Source organism: Photinus pyralis, unplaced genomic scaffold (genome assembly GCF_008802855.1).
Source record: "Photinus pyralis isolate 1611_PpyrPB1 unplaced genomic scaffold, Ppyr1.3 Ppyr1.4_LG10, whole genome shotgun sequence".
Classification (NCBI taxonomy): domain Eukaryota; kingdom Metazoa; phylum Arthropoda; class Insecta; order Coleoptera; family Lampyridae; genus Photinus; species Photinus pyralis.
Genome location: NW_022170250.1, coordinates 3,502,647 through 3,521,973, shown reverse-complemented (window position 1 = coordinate 3,521,973; position 19,327 = coordinate 3,502,647). Strand labels below are relative to the sequence as shown.

The 19,327-nt window shown below is 41.0% G+C and overlaps 1 protein-coding gene and 1 long non-coding RNA gene across 2 annotated transcripts; one reads left to right on the top strand and one right to left on the bottom strand.

Annotated features, from left to right (window-relative positions):
- Positions 1–703: 703 nt before the first annotated feature.
- Positions 704–1,635, bottom strand: LOC116160875. Its single transcript, XR_004143341.1, has 2 exons — positions 1,534–1,635; positions 704–1,481 (listed from the first exon to the last, which is right to left on the bottom strand). It is a non-coding gene; the product is annotated as an uncharacterized LOC116160875 (long non-coding RNA).
- LOC116160873 (A disintegrin and metalloproteinase with thrombospondin motifs 1-like) lies at positions 1,587–18,295 on the top strand. The gene is made up of 11 exons (XM_031474015.1): positions 1,587–1,731; positions 1,939–2,423; positions 13,063–13,194; positions 13,242–13,393; positions 13,446–13,574; positions 17,137–17,302; positions 17,418–17,689; positions 17,742–17,847; positions 17,901–17,985; positions 18,035–18,193; positions 18,242–18,295. The coding sequence occupies exons 2-11, from the start codon at positions 2,225–2,227 to the stop codon at positions 18,252–18,254; spliced, it is 1,413 nt and encodes a 470-aa protein (XP_031329875.1). The 5' UTR covers positions 1,587–1,731; positions 1,939–2,224; the 3' UTR covers positions 18,255–18,295.
- Positions 18,296–19,327: the final 1,032 nt, after the last annotated feature.

Genomic DNA, 19,327 nt, shown 5'->3' with positions numbered 1-19,327 from the left:
CATCTCCCATTGGCCGAATATATGCAGATCTGTTTCTTCTTCCTGGCTGCGCCCTCTACATGGAGGGTCTGCGTATAAATAATTCCTATAGTCAGGGGCGGACTGGTACGGGGGGGGGGTGCAGGTGGCTTTTGAACTAGTAGCCCAATCTTGGAACTGTTTGAAATTATGGATTCTACAGGCCACATTCTATAAGAAAAATTTTTTTCCGGGTCGATCTGAGACAATTTTTTTTTCGGAGCTCAAAAAAAGGCAGTGTATACCTATAGTAACCATACTAACAGTGTGGTCATGCGCGAGATGGCTGCCATGTTTTCTCCAGAGTTGAATGTAATAACACAAATTTAGTAGGATATTCCCAACTGACAAACGAATTGAAAAGCTTGTTTGCGGATCACGTCATCGGTTGGCAACGTAAAATTTAAATATGCAGACTTTCCGATTGGTTACATCCAAATCTGGAGGAAACATGGCGCTGCCAATAGACAACTTGACCACGCCACCATGAGTTGGAAAATGCGCTAAAAAGACACATTTTTAGCGCATTTTCCAACGAAATTGGGGTGCACTATTGCAGCCACTTTCTCTGTCCGTCCGTCCGAAGCCTTATAACTACTACAGTTTTCAATATATTCAGTTCGTTCTTTTTGAATTCGGTAGCACCTGAGCCAGGAAAAATCTTGACGATTAATGTGCGCGTGCGCAAAATCAACTATTTTATTTATCGAGATATCTTTTTGAAATTTTAACCACATGCTTCTAGTAAAGACAAACATATCTCATATTGTAAACATTAGATGCACTTCCGAACGTATTGAAAAAGGACGAGTTCTCCAATAAAGATAAACCGTCTGTCATCGTTTCTTCATTCCTAAGGGGACAAAGACCTCCTGCTCCAGTATTGGTCAGAAGATGATTGCTATACCTTCGCCTCAGGCCCGTAGGTATGGGGTGGCCAGGGGGGACTGCGCCCCACCTAGAACGTGGTCTTGCCCCCACTGGAAATTATGGTTGATGGTTTCTTTACAAAAATTACAAGGGAAGTCTATCAAAAATTTCTTAGGCTCCCCCTAGAAAAATACGGGCCACCCGCCCTGCTACTTCATTCTGGCTACGGACCTGCTTCGCCTAGGCGCAGACTCAAATCTAGGCGTTGATTGAGATTAAGTCTTGGGGCCTCGCGAACCGACCCTCATTGTAGTCGCTTCCAATAACCTCCATTGGCGGAGGACCTGGTGTCATTTTGTATAGGTATGGCTTTCTCCATGTCAAATGTTGCCAGATGGACACTAGCAGTCGGCTTGGTATCCAGTGTTTACCAGTAGGGATACTGGCCCTTCTTGCGCACCACGTCTTCTTCGTCTTGACGATGCCGCTTCTTGTATGTCTCCGGCCTTTGGTTGTCTCTTGGTTTTTCACGTTGCGATCTAAGCCTCTTCCATACTGACATAGGCGGCGTCGGCGTCCTGCAGAACAGGCTCCTGGAAAAAGCACGAGCAGTTCACGCCGTCGTCTTTAATATAGAAATGTTACCCCCGCCGCTGTGTCGTTCGAAAAATTTCGTATCGCCACGCCTACTCTAAGCGACGCTTCTCTGCAGCGAGCTCGACTTTTAACTTTAACTCAGTTTGGCGGCAAAAGTCGAGTAGTTTACGTCTTGTTGCTCGGCTGTGAATTAATCGTAAAAGAAGCTCGTGCCGGCTTAACTCCCTTTCGAAAATTCTCTAATGTGTAAGTAGCACTTCGCAATCGCTCATTTTGCACCATCGGTCAGGGGGTGGGATCATTTTTTTGCGCTCGCCGCATGCAAGGCCGTTTTTAATTTCACCCACTAACTCCCCCAATCATCGCAAAGGTCATGCACCTAAAACAAAAATAAACAATTCATCTAAGGTCACACGGGGGTAGAAAGTAATTCTCCCTTTCTTTTTGTTTCAGAATACGCAACCAAATCGAGTACTACTACGTTATTTGAAATTTCTTTAGCGATGTAATATACAGGAAGGTACAAAATTAAAGAAGTTGATTATTACATAAAATGCAGATGGTCAATGCTATCGATAAAATCGAGCTTTGACCTTAGTTATTTATGCTCACGATTTATTTCCTATCGTTAATCTTTCATTAACAACAACAGTATGGTGCTTAGTACTTAAAATTGAAAGAAGAAAAAAGAGAGAGACTCGCATCGTAAAGTTAATTGCCTTGTAAATCCGTTAAAAGTATGACTTCGAAAATGCATCAACGGGTAACATCAATACTCGCCGGTGTTGCAATCGCCGTATTATTAGCCATAATTGTTATTGTGTGGGTGCAAGTCGGACATGGCGCGTTTAAGGGGAAAGAAGAATACAATATCAGCACCTTCAACTCCTTGCAGAGCTACGCCGAGATGAGCACGATTAATTCAACGCACGCCCAAGGTAAGTCATCTTATCCACTGACCCCTAAACTAATCCGGAGAGGCAAATGTCGCGCAATCGGCGATGATAATTTTTTTAAATCGCGCGCGCGCGCGCATTTTTCAAATTTTTGCATTAATCGATTTAAATGTCGCGACGCCGCCGCCGCTGGATTTAAATGTTAATCTTTCAAAATCGCTGCACTTCCACATTCCAGCTAACGCGTTGATTATGATTCACGGAATTTGAGAGCCGTTGACCGTGAAACGAGCGAAATGATCGCGATAATGAATGCCTAAACTTAGAGATTAATTTGATACACGACACGTGCACTACTCCCACAAGACCTCATTGCCCGACTCGTTTACATAAAATCGAAAAAATTCTACAATTGATTGATGGTCATATAACCTGTTGGTACTGCCTATAGAAACATTGTCACGTATTTGATGTACCGCGTCCTTGCGAACATCAAAATTCAACTTAACGTGCTAGCTAGGAAGTAAAAAAAAATTAATTCGGCACGAAGGACCAATTTGTATTCATTTTTAAGGTTTGATAAGTACAGAAAAAGTGTCCAAAACACTTACTAACGGCGCGAATAGTTTCCAAAGCCTCCTCTCACGTTCGGATACTCCTCGGTATTTGAGGCATTTTCCTCTCAAAATTTTCTTCTTAGCACTCGCCTTGAAAAACCGAGAATTTTTTGCAAATTCCATGTTTTTCTAAAGTATGGGGTGGAATTAGTGAGTACCATCCCCCCCATTCCATCTACGCCCCCCCCCCTACTCTGGTTGTAGGAAATAGGACTTTTTAGATTCTAAATCCGCCAATAGGTTTTTTCTTGCACGTGGGGACGGACGGACTAAACCAATTTAGGGGTGTCAACCAAATATAACACTAGATACTATGATGCATTTGAAACCGGGGGGGGGGGGTAGGAATACCCCCCAGCAAAAGAAGAGATTCAATGTCTGCCGTAAATTACTGGGAATATTCCAAACCCCCCGGTAGTATGTTCTACCTCAAGACGTTCATCACTGAGGATGCTTGTAGTACTTTTTCATAAATGACCTTGACGGATCTTTCTTGGTGATACGCCACAGCCTACTATCATATTTGATGGACCATTTCCAAAAATTATGGCGCAATTGCTAAGGGACTGAACGGTATTGGGGAAGAATGTGGAACCGGAGGGTTTGGAATACCCCCCCCCCCCCCCCAAAACAAAAGATTCAATGTTTATTTCCCTACAACTATCGTCGTAAAATACAGGGGGGGGGGTCCATACCTCCCACCCCCCCTGTAGTGCTTTTTTAATAAATGAACTCGACGTAACTTTTCGCAATTTCAACATTAGAATATTGTCGTCTTTCCAAAGTCCATAACTTTTGATTGAGACGTCCGATCGAAAAAGTACGAATTGTTTTAGATTCTACGCACCAAAATTAATAAGAAAAAGTGTTTTCCCGAGAGATTTTGGTGCAGTCGATTTTTGGTAAAAAAGGAAGATTATACAGTGCCTTTTTTGAGCCCCGAAAAAAAAATTGTCTCAGATCGACCCGGGAAAAAAATTTTCTTATAGAATGTGGCCTGTAGAATCCATAATTTCAAACAGTTCCAAGATTGGGCTTCTAGTTCGCCCCCCCCCTCCGGGCCAGTCCGCCCCTGGCTTGGAATGAGAAAATAACCCCCCCTCCACCTTCTACAACGTTGCGCTTGTTCCGGTTGTATCACAGAGCTTTTAGTGGATTTTGAACTGTAATATTGGTAGTTTTTTTTAGTGCATTGGCGAAGTTGGGTGCGGTATTGCAGCAATTTTCTCTGTCCGTCCGTCTGTCCCAGGCCTCAACTACTCTTACAATTTTCAATATATTATTTAGTTCGTTATTTTTAAGTTCGTGAGCCAAGAAAAATGTACGCCAACTTTCTTAGTTATTGAGATATTTCTTTGAAATTTTAACCAAAGATTAGGTAAACATATCGCATATTGTGAACACCAGGTGTGCGCATGCGCAGACTGCAGAATACTACCTTTCTTATTTAGGGCGAAAACCTTTTTACTTGTTAAATTCTAAATCCGCGTGGAGAGACGGAAATGACCACTTTAGGGGCATTTGAACTGTTATTATAACAAATTGTTCTATTGCTAATAAATCTATACTATCATCCCTTAAATAAAGTCAACTGTTTATTACTGTTATTTAAGGGTTGATATATGTTTAGAGACATTCAATTTAATTACTCAAAACTCTTATGTCTAATATATGCATATTTTTGCATATTTATTGCTAACGTCACATGATATACCTATGCAAAATCTATATTGCTGAATATTGGACAAATTAGGCTTAGTTTTCTTGGTTCCTGTTAAATAAATTTAAAGTGAACCAGGAAAAATAAAGATTCCATGGGCTACTTCGGGTAAAAAAATAGCGGCCACTATTAGCCACGCCCCTTTCGAGTGGATTACGTGGACAGTTGGCCTTAAACTAAACGCATAATATCCTGAACACCTGTTCAAAGAATCGCGGTCTTTGTGCAATGGTACCCTAAGTAAACCTTCGCGCCCGCAAAAAGGCAACGATCGCGCTTTGTTTCGTGCCCGACGGAGCTTAATTAACTTTAAACGATTTTTCAATTAAAAAGCCTACTTTTTTTCTAATTGAATGTGGTAATTGAGCGCGACCATATCTAGAGGCGCGACTAATGATCCGTGACGGCGATAAGTTCTGCTGGTCGCTAATCCGGCCCGATTGCATTAGAAGTTGCAACAGCCTCACTCTTCCTGAGCTGCTTGCCAAAAAAAAAATGTTCTCAAATTATCGCATGTGGGTCAAGTATAAATCTTGTGCATGCATGAACTATTATGACTGCACTCATTAGCTGATCTTTAACCCGCCGCCGACCTTGACGATCGTCCATTGTTACCGTTACACCATAGTCGTTCTAACCTCACTATCGGCTAATGTCAAATTTTAACCTCAAATTGACGTTTTCGCGAGACAAAAGCGCCTTGTTTTTTTTTGCCGATAAAATTAGAGAGGTTGTGGTACGAGGAAGCATCTCGACAACGTGCTGTTTTTTTGTTCTTAGATTAAACAGTCGCCGTGACTCAGTCGTTAATGATGAACTTTATTGTTTCATCAATTAAACAAATTAATTTGTTTTGAATTGATTTAGCTTCAGAACGTTCAACCTAACCTCAATTTTTCGAAAAAAAAAAAAAACGAGTTGGTCGATTTTTTTTTTGTTGATAATTTAAAAGGCGGCGCGCGATTAGCGTTCGCGTCTATTTCTGGCGCGTTTATTTTTAGCGGGCGACCCTTTCAAGGATGGCTTCTGGGATTTTCGCAAAGTCCATTGTTACCAACCGATCGAAGTAGGCCAAACTGCAGTTGCAGTCATCGCCCTTTGGGGGGTTTTTTAAAGCTAACGTGCGATTTTGCGTTATGAAAGTTGTAGAATGCAGACAACAATGCACGGTTGTTTACGTGCGCAGAATTTTCCGAAAGGCCGCCATTTTAGATTAATCGGTTCAAGGTTAAAGTTTCTCTTTTTTTTTCGGACGTTATGGATGGATTGCGGAAAGTCAATTAATCAAGTTGGCAGACGATTTGTTTAGACACTTAAGAGCAATTCACCGATTGATCGCTGTATTTTAAGCGTCTGGGTTTCTCCTTCGCTTGTCATGAATGGAACTCGCCGCTCGCATTTTGGCCACCCGTTGTCATCTCGATCTTGTTAATCACTTGCAAACGTAACGGATGTTACACAAACAAAAAATGCGTACACTCACTTTGTAATTTGAGAGTTTCCGTTTGCCCAACGCTTTTGTTACGTAATGGTAACATAACGAGACATTTTTGGTCCTTTTTCCGTCTGCGCGTTACGTCACAGTTTCCCATGGGAATGAGGTGGATGTAAAGAGAGAAAACCAGAGCGCCTCAAAGAAGAAACTCTGAGATCTAACAAACGCAATGCAAAACCAGCCTTTGGACCTATACCAGGGGACCATTTCCGACACCAAAAGTTCGGACGATCGTCCTGAAGGTGGAGAATAAGTGGAAAAACCTGCAAGCCACCATGATCCAGGAGAGATCCTGCAAAATCCGCCGATCAAGGGACCAAAAACCAGAAAATTGTCCTCAAAGGGAATCACCACGGAATTAGTAAATCAAAAACCAATGGTAAACGAAACCCAATGAAGATGGTTCTGGTAATTCTACCGAGGGATCAAAAGAAAATATACGAAATAGACAACCTATTCAATCTGAGGTTGCCACAAATACTCCCCAGATCTTCGTTTGTTTTTGGGAAAAAATTGAGTCACCTTCGCCTAAGAAGCACTGGAAAGTAACTAGCACCGGGAGGGTCTGGGGGAGGACAACACCAGGGGCGGACTGGGTACTTACGGGCCAGGTGGAATTACGTAGGTTAAGGGGTATTAAAGTATTAGTGTGTGTGTGTGGGGGGGGGGGGGGTAGCTCTGCAGCTGATAATTAAAAGTAACAAAATATACAATCCAAACGAGGCGCGTCGCCTATCATTGTATTTCAGCAGTTTCATGCTACGCCAAAAAATGATAAATTCAATGTAAAACACTTCAATTAAATCAGAATTTTTTAATTTTTGAACAACCTAACATCAACCCCAATTAGAGAAACGTGTTAATAATTTATTAATAGTGCAAGAAACTAAATACAGCACATACTTATAAATTTCCAACGGGCCATTATGACGTACAGGCCACCCGCCCCCCCGGGCCAGTCCGCCCCTGGACAACATTCTGGGTTTCTTTCGAAGCAAAAGCGCCAACTCACCGCACCTGTAAGATCAGGAGATTAGCAACTCGGATGACACCCATCCCAGTTTCTCAAGCATCACAGTCCAGATCACAATAGTCAAAGGGTTTAACTAGGAAAAACTGTCAGTTCCCATGTATATCTTCCGAAAGGATGGTGTGACTGACCTCAAATTTGCAGCGGGGTGATGCGGACCAGTAGAGCTGCATATTTAATATGTTAATGTATGCAGTGTAATATGCAAAAATATGCAAACTGTGAAAAATCCGAATTAACAAATTGAACGGTCCGTTCTAGGAGACTAAATTAAGGTAGCTTAAAATTGCGGATAGTTGGCGCCCGATCAATAATTGAAAAGATTGTTTATTCAAAAATCCTTCGCCGAATTGCATAATTGGCGCCTAATTATTCTCGCGTTTAAATTAGCCGTTGACGCGACGATTAATTGATCAGTGCACTATTGACTTTTGGCAGTCCTTTGAATCCCCGTAACGGGATTGGGATGCGACAATCTCTCTTGGCCGCGTATACAAGGAAGTCGACATTTCTGGGTAGTGTAAATATAAACGCGTGGGTAAAAAGTGCGCGTATTGCATAATGCATCTGAATGACAAAAAGTACAACGACATTTTAAGCACGAAAATTCCACGAGTTTATAGTAAAAAAGGCTAATTAATTATTCCAATGGAGTCGGGCGTGTGGGCTCGGCCTTATTTAAAAACGCGCTTCTCGCAGCCTCACTCACTTTCTAAATTGTAGGTGTTCGTACTCGCGTCCTTTTCTATTCGCCGAAATATTCAATTATGTCATTATCAATGAAAAAAAAAGTAACTCAATGTCACTTCCTACTTTCATTCGTTAGGCACATCACTCGTCGAAAAGTCGTCGCCTTGGAGCTGACGCAAAAAAAACGGAAAGTGTCACAGGAGGTCGCCTGTAACACAACGACCTTGCCGATAAGACGGTTTTTTTCTAAAGCGAAAATCAGCGCTTTCGGTTTCTTGGAATTTTTCTTGTCGCGCAAACAGATTTGATTAATAATAATTTATGATCGGCTCGCCTTTGATCGGTTCGAATTTTTGAGTCCTCGAAGCAATTAACGCGCCGGATGCTCCACCTCGATCGTTACTTTTAATTATTGCATTAGAAATAAATTACGAGAGGAGATTGTGTAAGATCGACCTTCTGTTTGAGACTTGCGGGGAATCAATTCTTTGTCAACTTGGTAACAGCTTCCTCGTAATATCGAAATCAAACAGTTTTGGAAAGCCTTTAACCAGGGAAATTTTTTTGAATTTTGTAGCATTTTTTTTTCGTACCATGGTATCTGGATCACGATCTTATCAATGATGGAAAACCCTCTTAGAAATTTTCTTCTGAAAGATATTGGTAGGAATCCTTTTCAAAATTTTCATCAGGGCACGTTTTTCGAATTGTAGATTTTTTGGGGAAGAGGCTTAGAAGGCAATCGAAAACTATAAGGGCCTCCTTGATACTTTGCAAGGGGGTAGAAGACGCTCGGAACGCCTTCCAGAGCTTTGTAGCGATTTTCGAGATCATTCTAGGCTCTTTCTCGAGATTTTAAAATTATTTCCAGATCACTCAAGACCTTTTTCGGACCGTCTTAAGCTTGCCTAGAGCTACAAAGCTCTGAACAGCACTACGATAGCTCTAGAAAGAATGAAAGGAGTCCCTGGAAATCACCGAAGAGGTTTTCTAATCGCAATACCGCCAGGCGCCGGGTTTTCAGGCGGACTGTTCAGTACGAACTGACAGGCCTGCCGGATCGTGTGTAGTCGCCTTAATAAGTGTAGACACATCAATTATGGTGTAAATGCTAAGGACTTTAAACGTCTTGGGGAAGAGTATAGAACTGGGGGGGGGGGGGGTCTGTGCGGGTTTGGAATGCCCCTCAGTAGAGACGATAGTTTTATTGTCATCTTCAAAAAAAAACTACCAGGAGAGTACTTAGGCCTACAGGGAAAGGGCTGTGGAGACTCAGGGGCGGACTGGCCCGGGGGAGGGCGGGTGGCGATTGCCACCTGGCCTGTACGTCATAATGGCCCGTTGGAAATTTATAAGTACGTGCTGTATTTAGTTTCTTGCACTATTAATAAGTTATTAACACGTTTCTCTAATTGGGGTTGATGTTAGGTTGTTAAAAAATTCTGTTTTAATTGAAGTGTTTTACAATGAATTTATCATTTTTTGTCGTAGCATGAAAGTGCTGAAATACAATGATAGGCGACGCGCCTCGTTTGGATTGTATATTTTGTTACTTTTAATTATCAGCTGCAATTTAAAAAAACCTGTATTGTAATTGATTTCCGAAAAAGGAGTACTAAAATGAAGCAAAAAATGTTTTTGTGGTGCACCGCAGAGCTACCCCCCCCCCACCTTCATTACTACACTAATACTTTAATGGCCCGTAACCTATGCANAAAATCGACTACACCAAAATTTCTCGGGAAAACACTTTTTCTTATTAATTTTGGTGCGTAGAATCCAAATCAATTCGTACTTTTTCGATCAGACTTCTCAATCAAAAGTTATAGACTAGAAACCAATTTCGAAAAAAAATTCAAAGGGCTGTAACTTTTGAACTAGAAGCCCAATCTTGGAACTGTTTGAAATTATGGATTCTACAGGCCATATTCTATAAGAAAATTTTTTTTCCGGGTCGATCTGATACGATTTTTTTTTCGGGGCTCAAAAAAAGGCAGTGTATAACCTTCCTTTTTTTACCAAAAATCGACTGCACCAAAATTTCTCGGGAAAAAAACTTTTTCTTATTAATTTTGGTGCGTAGAATCCAAAACAATTCGTACTTTTTCGATCGGACGTCTCAATCAAAAGTTATGGACTAGAATGTGGAGTCTCTTTGTGGGCGGTTTTAAACCCTCTCCACGTTTTCAGTCTTTCTTTTACTGGGGGGTATTCCATTCCCCTCCCAGACCCAGATTATTATACGTTTTGGGGGAGAATGAAGAGCCGTTGCGTCTGGGGTCATCTAGAATCTTAAAAACCTTCTACATACCCTTCTATATTCGCCTAGCTTTCAAATTGACTTAAAAATCTTCGGAAGCCACCGCCTCCTTAGGGCTTCTTATGCTCGCTTAAACGTTCTAAGTCTGAGCTTTGTTCTTTTAAGAGCTTTCTATACCATGCTTTCTATCTCTTTTCTATTCTCAGTTCGTGAAAAGGACCTAGAACGCTTTAGAAAGAGCTCTCAAAATCTCGGCAGTTGTTAGTGCTGTTTTAGGTCAAACTTAAAATGATAAATTAAAAATTTGCTTAAGACATCCAGGAGAGGGGGGGGGGGGGATTTACAGAGTGGCTGTTTTAGTTATAGGAGATACAGTTTCTTTGTAACGATTGTGGAATAATCTGCCGTTTTTGAAATAAGCATACGGGGTCAGCTAAAAAAGTTATCGGACCTAACCTCATTTTTTTAAATGGAACACCTTGTATATTTTAATCTAAAAAGATAACGTATTAAATTCTCTTTTCAAAGATATAAAACACCATGGATGATATTACAAAATGACTCGGGTGATTCAAAAAATTATTTAAAAAAATTTCAAAAATAATTTTTAATATTGATCTTTTTGAACCTCTAACAAAATTCAAAAAATCACTTGAGTAAATTATTTTAATATCATCCATGATGTCTTTGAAAAGATAGTTTAATATCTTGAGTAAAATATACTGAGTGTTCCATTAAAAAAAATTAGGTTATGTCCGATAACTTTTTTTCCTGAACCCGTATACTTCTTTAGAAAACGGTAGATTATTCAACTAACATTATAAAGAAACTTTTGTATGAAATATTTGTCTGTCTCTCTTGGAAAGAAAATTGTAGGTCATTCTGAAATTGTCACTTTTTCGATTTCCCCCCGTATCTCTTATGCGATTGAATAGTTTGACCCTCGGTTTGACCCAAAAATGAGCGCGTGACGCCTATTATAACTTTTTTTATAATTAAATAAAATTAAACAATTAATGGGACTCCCTATAAAAGTTTCGAAAATAGGGCACCTTGTACAGGGTGGCCAATTAAGAATGCGAGGTACTGTATCTGAGAATCTATCCCTCGTAGAGGCTTGCGGTAAAAAAATTTATTACTAAAACGGCCACGAGCAAAACCTGGAAAATATTTTTAAGTTTCTGAAATGGCCGCTAGGGAGCGTAACTGCAATCTGGAATCTAAAAAAGTGATGTATTTGTGAATTCCGCTATATTAACCTAATCCGGTCTTTGAAGTTGACGATAATCTGAACAATTTTTGTTTAACACTTTTTCCTGTATCTCTAAAAATGAAGTAGTGGGGGATATTCAAAGGTTTCTGTAAAGAACACCCTGTATCTTCGAAACGGCTGAGCCGATTTAAACAAACTCGGGTTAGTTCAAGAGAGCTATTCTTCAGCTACAAATATTATACTATTTGAAGTTTTGTTAGTTTCACATATCACCGCTTGAGGGCTTTTTTCGACATTCCGACAGAAATGGTTAATTTTCTCAAAAAAATTAAATGCGTTGGTTTGATTTTTTTTTCATGAAAAAGTAGCTAAATGGTGCCTAAACAAGCTCGTGAAAATCCCATCTCGATATCTTGTTCCTAACCTAAAATTTAGGCCAAAGAAAATTGTATACCCTCAAAATTTTATTTTTTTTTAAGCTAATTTTTCTGGAATTATTTTTATTATATAATTTGTGGCCCTAAGGTGGATCGATTTAAAAAAGGAAGCTTTTAATGCCGCCGTAAATGCTCGAAATGCTGGCCATCACGGTATAAAATATATAACTTGTTTAGGCATCATTTAGCTACTTTTTCATGAAAAAAATCGTACCAATGCATTTAATTTTTTTGAGAAAATTAACCATTTCTGTCAGAATGTCGAAAAAAGCCCTCAAGCGGCGATATGTGAAACTAACAAAACTTCAAATAGTATAATATTTGTAGCTGAAGAATAGCTCTTTTGAACTAACCCGAGTTTGTTTAAATCGGCTCAGCCGTTACGAAGATACAGGGTGTTCTTTACGGAAACCTTTGAATACCCTCCACCACTTCATTTTTAGAAATACAGGAAAAATTGTCAAACAAAAAAGGTTCAGATTATCGTCAACTTCAAAGACCGGACATTTTTTTGTTAGGTTAATATAGCGGAATTCACAGAAAAATCACTTTTTTAGATTCCAGATTGCAGTTACGCCCCCTAGCGGCCATTGCAGAAACTTAAAAATATTTTTCAGGTTTTTCTCGTGGCCGTTTTAGTAATAAATTTTTTTACCGCAAGCCTCTACGATGGACATGTTCCCAGATACAGTACCTCGCATTCTTATTTGGCCACCCTGTACATTTAAAGGCTTTCCAAGGCTATCTATGACTTTTCAGGTAAAAGGTTTAAAAAATACATGTGTGTCCCCAGAAGGCTAGAACCATCATCATCAAAATCGAAAGCACTTTTTTGGATAGGCTCTCTCCCCGCATTGGGTTGACTTTTTAATGAAAACGGTAATTTTGTGGGCGCGAAATGGGACACTATTTCGTAATATTTTGATACGAGGGAGAGCGCAAAACGGGTGCATAACGAACGAGTCGCAAATGTTTTTGTTGTGTTCCACCGTCTGTTTGAATGTGGCCAATTATCCGCGACATTTGTCGATTTTTTTGTGTAGCAAAAATACAATCAAAGTGACATTCTCGTACAAGTGTTCCTAAGTGCCATTAAAACGGACGGCGACAGCTGCTGGAAGAGGCGTTCAATGTAAATCGCGTTCGGCCAATTAATTTAATGTCGACCCATAATCTTGGCCCAAATTTGCAACATTGAAACATGACGTCTTCCTTTCAGGAGTGGAAATTCTGAAGAACTCGCACCTGGACGATCTGGGGAGGCACAGCATGGAGCTGGTGAGGCCGATCAAGATCGATCCGCCGCTTCACGATCACGATCTCATCTTCGATCAGCTGCACGACAACGAGGGTAAGCGCGTCGATAATTTCGCCCCGTTTCTTTTGCACTGTGCGTAGATCATCCGATTTTGAGGCACCACAGCGGACATTTTCGGCACACGGCCGCCGAAGTGTGGGACCCCCATCCCCAGTACGAGATCCAAGCGTTCGGGCAGGTGCTCGTCTTGGAGCTGTCGTTCAACTACAAGTTCGTCTCGCCGAACCTCCAGGTGAGCCTTTCGGCGACGCCTCGCTTTTTCCAAAGTAATTTTGAGTTTTAAGGTGACGCACGTTTGGGAGAACTACACGAGGCGGGCGATGCACGATCCCAAAGCGAGCGGCTGCTTCTACACGGGGAAGGTTAAAGGCGAGAAAAATTCCGACGTTGCCGTCTCCCTGTGCAACGGAATGGTGAGTGAAATTGAAATTTTGCCAGACGCTGGTTCCTCCTACACAATTGTCTTTGGGTAATTACATTTCATTGAACTCAAAAAGGTCAGCGGTGTGGGCGGCTCGCAAAAAACTTATTCGCCCAATTGAAAGGTGAAAAATGAAAAATCACTTAGGACGGAAGCGTGCCTTTTTTTCTTTGATGATAAAATTGCAGATGGTCCAACTATTAAAAATCGATTTAGTTTTTACGTCCGAAATAAAAAACTAAAAATAGCGTTTTTTTTTAAATACGCGTCGCGGCGTTTCTCACGGGAAAAAAAGTAGAAGGACGTTTTTTGCAAATAATTAAAACGTGCATAATACAAACGTAAATGGACATAAATTCATTGTCACGCCTGGGAATCTTCCCAGTTTTTTTTTCTGTACCGCAACCGCAGACGTAAATAAATATTTACTAGTGTTGGCAAAAAAACGAAGTGCGTTAACCTTAACCCCGCGGTTAACTGTAAACGACTCCCTTAATAATCGCGCCCATCTTTGGCCCCTCGTTTGCGTCTCGTGTTCTACTACTTCAAATTATGTAAATTGAGATTTGGAAATCGCCGTAATTTTAGCTTCCGTACACTTGCTTTCGATCAGTGGCCTATCTAAATATTTGTACTTGAAGGCTTCTGCTTTAAACCGTTCAACCGTCAATATAATAAAACATTTAGGCATCGAACTGACACACTTCTTCTGGCGAATGCATTTAAAAAATCCTCCTCCCGCGCGCGCGCGCTTTTTGTATAAACAGACACGCACAATTTGCGGCACGTGCCACCCTTGCGTATGTTTTAAAAAAAAATGTCTACTACGTGCTCACAATTCCGCATTAACGCATACAAAATCGCTCAACCTTGAAATTAACGGCGCTTTATAAATTATTTTTGGCGAGATGATGTCAAATCGTATATACTCAAAGCACGTGCATTACACAGAGTGCAAATCTTTATGCCGCCATCTTTGCGCCGTTTTTGGCAGCGATCCATTAGACTTTCTAATTCGCGAAACCGGATGCCTTTGCGCGCAAAGGAAACGGCAGCATTGAACCTGAATGCGATTATTTCGAGCTTAAGGTTAACGTACACTTCGCCAAAACGGTCTCGTTTCCGACTTTTAATAATCAGGGACGAATCAATCGATCACTAGGTAACTCAGCGTGATTCAGAGTTCAAACGATTAATAAAAAATTCAAAACGAGCCAGCTCAAATCAAGCTATAAAGCAGGAATGACATTAATTACCTGTAAGTTCAATCGAATGGAATCAATGAGTCATGAATAATTTGATGTCATGCAAAACCCCCCAGTCGACGACAGTTTGATTGCCATCTCCAAAAAACTACCACGAGGTTACTAAGGCTCACAGGGAAAGGGTTGTGGAGTCTCCCTTAGTTCGGCAGCTGTAGATCCTCGCCACGTGTTAAGTCTTCTTTGTGCTGGGGGGTATTCCATACCCCCCAGACCCCTCGGTGCCACTCTCTTTCCAGTACTTCTTAAGCGAAGGTGAACCTGGTAACTCTTTCTCAAAAACTATCAAGATACTCTTTCCGGGGGGTCGACGACAGTTTTATTGTCATCTCTAAAAAACTACCATGAGGTTACTAAGGCTCATAGGGAAAGGATTGTGGAGTCTCCCTTAGTTCGGCGGTTGTAAATCTTCGCCACGTGTTAAGTCTTCTTCGTGCTGGAGGGTATTCCATACCCCCCAGGCCCCCCGGTGCTACTTTCTTCTTAAGCGAAGGTGAACCTGGTAACTCTTTCTCAAAAACTATCATGACACTCTTACCGGGGGGTCTGAGTGTTATGGAATCCTCTCCAGTGGCGTACGTAGAAAAATTTATTCTGGGGGGAGGGGGGGGGTAAGATATAGAAATTGGGTTGCAGGTTGCTGATGCTGGTAGTCATTTATCTATTTATTATTGTACAGGCGAAAAAAGATTAGATTAGAACGGTATTTCATTTCTTACTGCTGACAGGCCCCTTTATTGCTTTTGCTTTAATTAGTCAACGAAAACTTTGAATACTAGGTATATTTATGGGCAAAAAACTAATTTCGACAAAAAATTCAAAGGGCTGTAACTTTTGAACTAGTAGCCCAATCTTGGAACTGTTTGAAATTATGGATTCTACAGGCCACATTCTATAAGAAAAATTTTTTCCGGGTCGATCTGAGACAATTTTTTTTGCGGGCCTCAAAAAAAGGCAGTGTATAACCTTCCTTTTTTACCAAAAATCGACTACACCAAAATTTCTCGGGAAAACACTTTTTCTTATTAATTTGGGTGCGGCGTAGCGGATAGCGGGAGTATTACCTAAATATCTAATAGCTATGATGCATAACTCAATTCTTCGGGGGGGAGGGGGGGGGGGATAATATATCCCTTCATCCCCCGTAAATACGCCACTGATCCTCTCCAGTCGACGACAGTTTTATTGTCACGTGCTAAGTCTTCTTCTTACTGGGGGACATTGGCAAAAAAAACCTTAATCCCGTCGGTTAATTGTAAACGACTCCCTTAATAATCGCGCCCGTGTTTGGCCCCTCTTTTTTTTGTTTTTTACAGTAGGTAGATGACGGGGGACACCCTGTATATATAAAAATGAAGCCCTATTTCCCTTGTGGTCACGCTATAACTTTACCGATTTCAATCGTCTTTTTTTGTGTTTTCTAATACTGTGCAGAAGATTCGTACGGAAAGAAAAAGTAGGAAAATTGCGCTGAAAATTGGAAAACTTCAGAAAACTTAACGATTATTTAAACGCTCTTTTTACAATTTGCGCCTTTGACAAATGTTTAACAGGTCGGTATGGATAGATATCCATAAAAAATTCCCTGAATTGCCCGGATTACCACCACATACACTGCAATTAAAAGTTCTTCCGCTAATCATTATGTTGCGGAACATAAACCCTTTGTAATGGCACCCGCCTTGTGGTGATGAGCGATGACATTAATGAGCGTCATCAAAACCACAATTTTTGGGAAATACGCGAAGACGTTTTGATTCCTTTCATCCTCATGCATTCAAATTTAAACGGTTAAACAATTTCCAGTGCGGTTTGCATTCCCAAAGTCGATAAATAAATCGTAATTTGGAAAATCCATGTTTTTCACATGGCCAGTTTCAGTTGGCAACAGTCTTAGGATAGGCAACCGTGCGAGAAGCCTAGGTACCTATGCATTTTACTGGGTGCAAGACAAAACCTGGGTATAGGTTTCGTGTCTCGCTGTGGGCATTCTTTAGAAACGTACCTCGGCCACCTCGCCTCCCTTCGGTAGGGGGTGGTTGCGTCCTTGCCTCGCGGCGGCCGACGTCATAATGGATTTAAAACTTGGGGTTACTAATCAATTATGGGCAATCGTCTGCCACACAGGCACCTGATATATCTTGTCAAAAAAGACCATTAACTATAATTGGTGGTTGTCACCTTTTTTAAAATATTTTTTGGCAAACGCCTCTCTTACTACTGACAGCTGGGGCGTTTGTGAAAAATGGTCTCGAGCACGCCTCGTCTAATTAAGTTTTTGAAATTTCGCAGACCGGATACATTCGGACCTCGGAAGGGAATTACTACATCGAACCCGTTGAGAAATTTCGCAACGACTCGATCGCGAGCATAATGCATCGCATAAAAAAAGTGGCGCACAAGACAGAGGCGGACGACCTGGACGCAACGACGTCGACCGAGTTATGCGAAGTAAAAGGTAAACGCATTATGCAGACAGCACGGCTCCGCTTTTACACTATGCATAAATACATAACTAAATCAAGGAGATTGGCCCCGGGCGTATCACCTGAGACGATTTTGTCTATTTTCAGAAAACACGACGATCATCGACGACGATTTTCTCATCGGCAAGGAGGAGTACAAGCACTTCGTCCACAAGCGCGACGTGACGCAATCCAGGCCACGCAGAGATGTCCTCTTCGAAGATGACAACATCGAGTTCGTGCCGATCGCTCCAAAGGCGAGATCGGGCAACCATCAGGAGTTTCACATAGAAACACTGATCGTCGCCGACAAGACGATGGCGCAATACCACAACACCGACGAGGACCTCAATCACTACATTCTCACGTTGATGTCTCATGTAACGTTCACCTTCTCCAATCGTCCCGCGCGTCTAAACGTGGAATTTCTAGGTAGCTCTTCTCTTCAAGCATGCCACTATCGGTAACCCAATTTCTCTTGCCGTCGTCGAAATCGTCACGCTGAAGGAGACCGAGTTTCTGAGTAACACTTCCGACGGTGGGTAATTAAAAAAGGTAATCGGTGTCGAGTGATTGACACGTCCTTTTTAGAGATGCTGAAGAAGTTCTGCAACTGGCAGGCGCAGCACGCCGAACGTACCCAGAAGCAATACGATACGGCGCTTCTACTTACTCGGTAAGCTTTCCTGGCAAGTGTCCAGAGGAACATTAAAGCTTAATTTTAGCGAATCGATTTGTAAAAATCTAACCGCCCAAGTTTGTAACACGTTGGGCGTCGCCGAAGTTGGATCGATGTGCAATTCGAATTCGAGCTGTGCCATTGTCAGAGATAAGGGACTGTCGACCTCGTATATAATTGCGCATGAACTGGGACACGTCTTAAGGTACTGGTTTTACTTTTATCGCCCCTTAAAACTCCACTGGTTGTACAGGGTGGCCAAATAAGAATGCGAGGTACTGGGAACCTGTTCATCGTAGAGTCTTGCGGTAAAAAAATTTATTACTAAAACGGCCACGAGAAAAACCTGAAAAATATTTGTAAGTTTCTGCAATGGCCGCTAGGGGGCGTAACTGCAATCTGGAATCTAAAAAAGTGATTTTTCTGTGAATTCCGCCATATTAACCTAACAAAAAAATGTCCGGTCTTTGATGTTGACGATAATCTGAACCTTTTTTGTTTGACAATTTTTCCTGTATCTCTAAAAATGAAGTGGTGGGGGGTATTCAAAGGTTTCCGTAAAGAACTCCCTGTATCTTCGAAACGACTGAGCCGATTTGATCAAACTCGGGTTAATTGAAAAGAATTATTCTTCAGCTACAAATATTATAATATTTGAAGTTTTGTTAGTTTCACATATCGCCGCTTGAGGGCTTTTTTCGACATTCCGACAGAAATGGTTAATTTTCTCAAAAAAATTAAATGCGTTGGTTTGATTTTTTTTTTCATGAAAAAGTAGCTAAATGATGCCTAAACAAGCTCGCGAAAACCGCATCTCGATATCTTGTTCCTAACCTAAAATTTAGGCCAAAGAAAATTTTATACCCTCAAAATTTTATTTTTTTAAGCTAATTTTCCGGAATTATTTTTATTATATAATTTGTGGCCCTAAGGTGGATCGATTTAAAAAAGGAAGCTTTTAATGCCGCCGTAAATGCTCGAAATGCTGGCCATCACGATATAAAAAATATATATATCTCAAGATATCGAGATGCTGTTTTCGCGAGTTTATTTAGGCATCATTTAGCTACTTTTTCATGAAAAAAAATTCGAACCAATGCATTTAATTTTTTTAAGAAAATTAACCATTTCTGTCGGAATGTCGAACAAAGCGCTCAAGCGGTGATATGTGAAACTAACAAAACTTCAAATAGTATAATATTTGTAGCTGAAGAATAGCTCTTTTGAACTAACCCGAGTTTGTTTAAATCGGTCCAGCCGTTTCGAAGATACAGGGTGTTCTTTACGGAAACCTTTGAATACCCCCCACCACTTCATTTTTAGAGATACAGGAAAAATT

Excerpts from the sequence above, each read along its gene's own strand:
- LOC116160873 (XM_031474015.1), top strand. The coding sequence starts at position 2,225 with ATGACTTCGAAAATGCATCAACGGGTAACATCAATACTCGCCGGTGTT. Across the intron at positions 17,303-17,417 it reads CGAGTTATGCGAAGTAAAAG|AAAACACGACGATCATCGAC; the intron begins GTAAACGCATTA and ends GTCTATTTTCAG. Across the intron at positions 17,690-17,741 it reads TTCTCACGTTGATGTCTCAT|GTAGCTCTTCTCTTCAAGCA; the intron begins GTAACGTTCACC and ends TGGAATTTCTAG.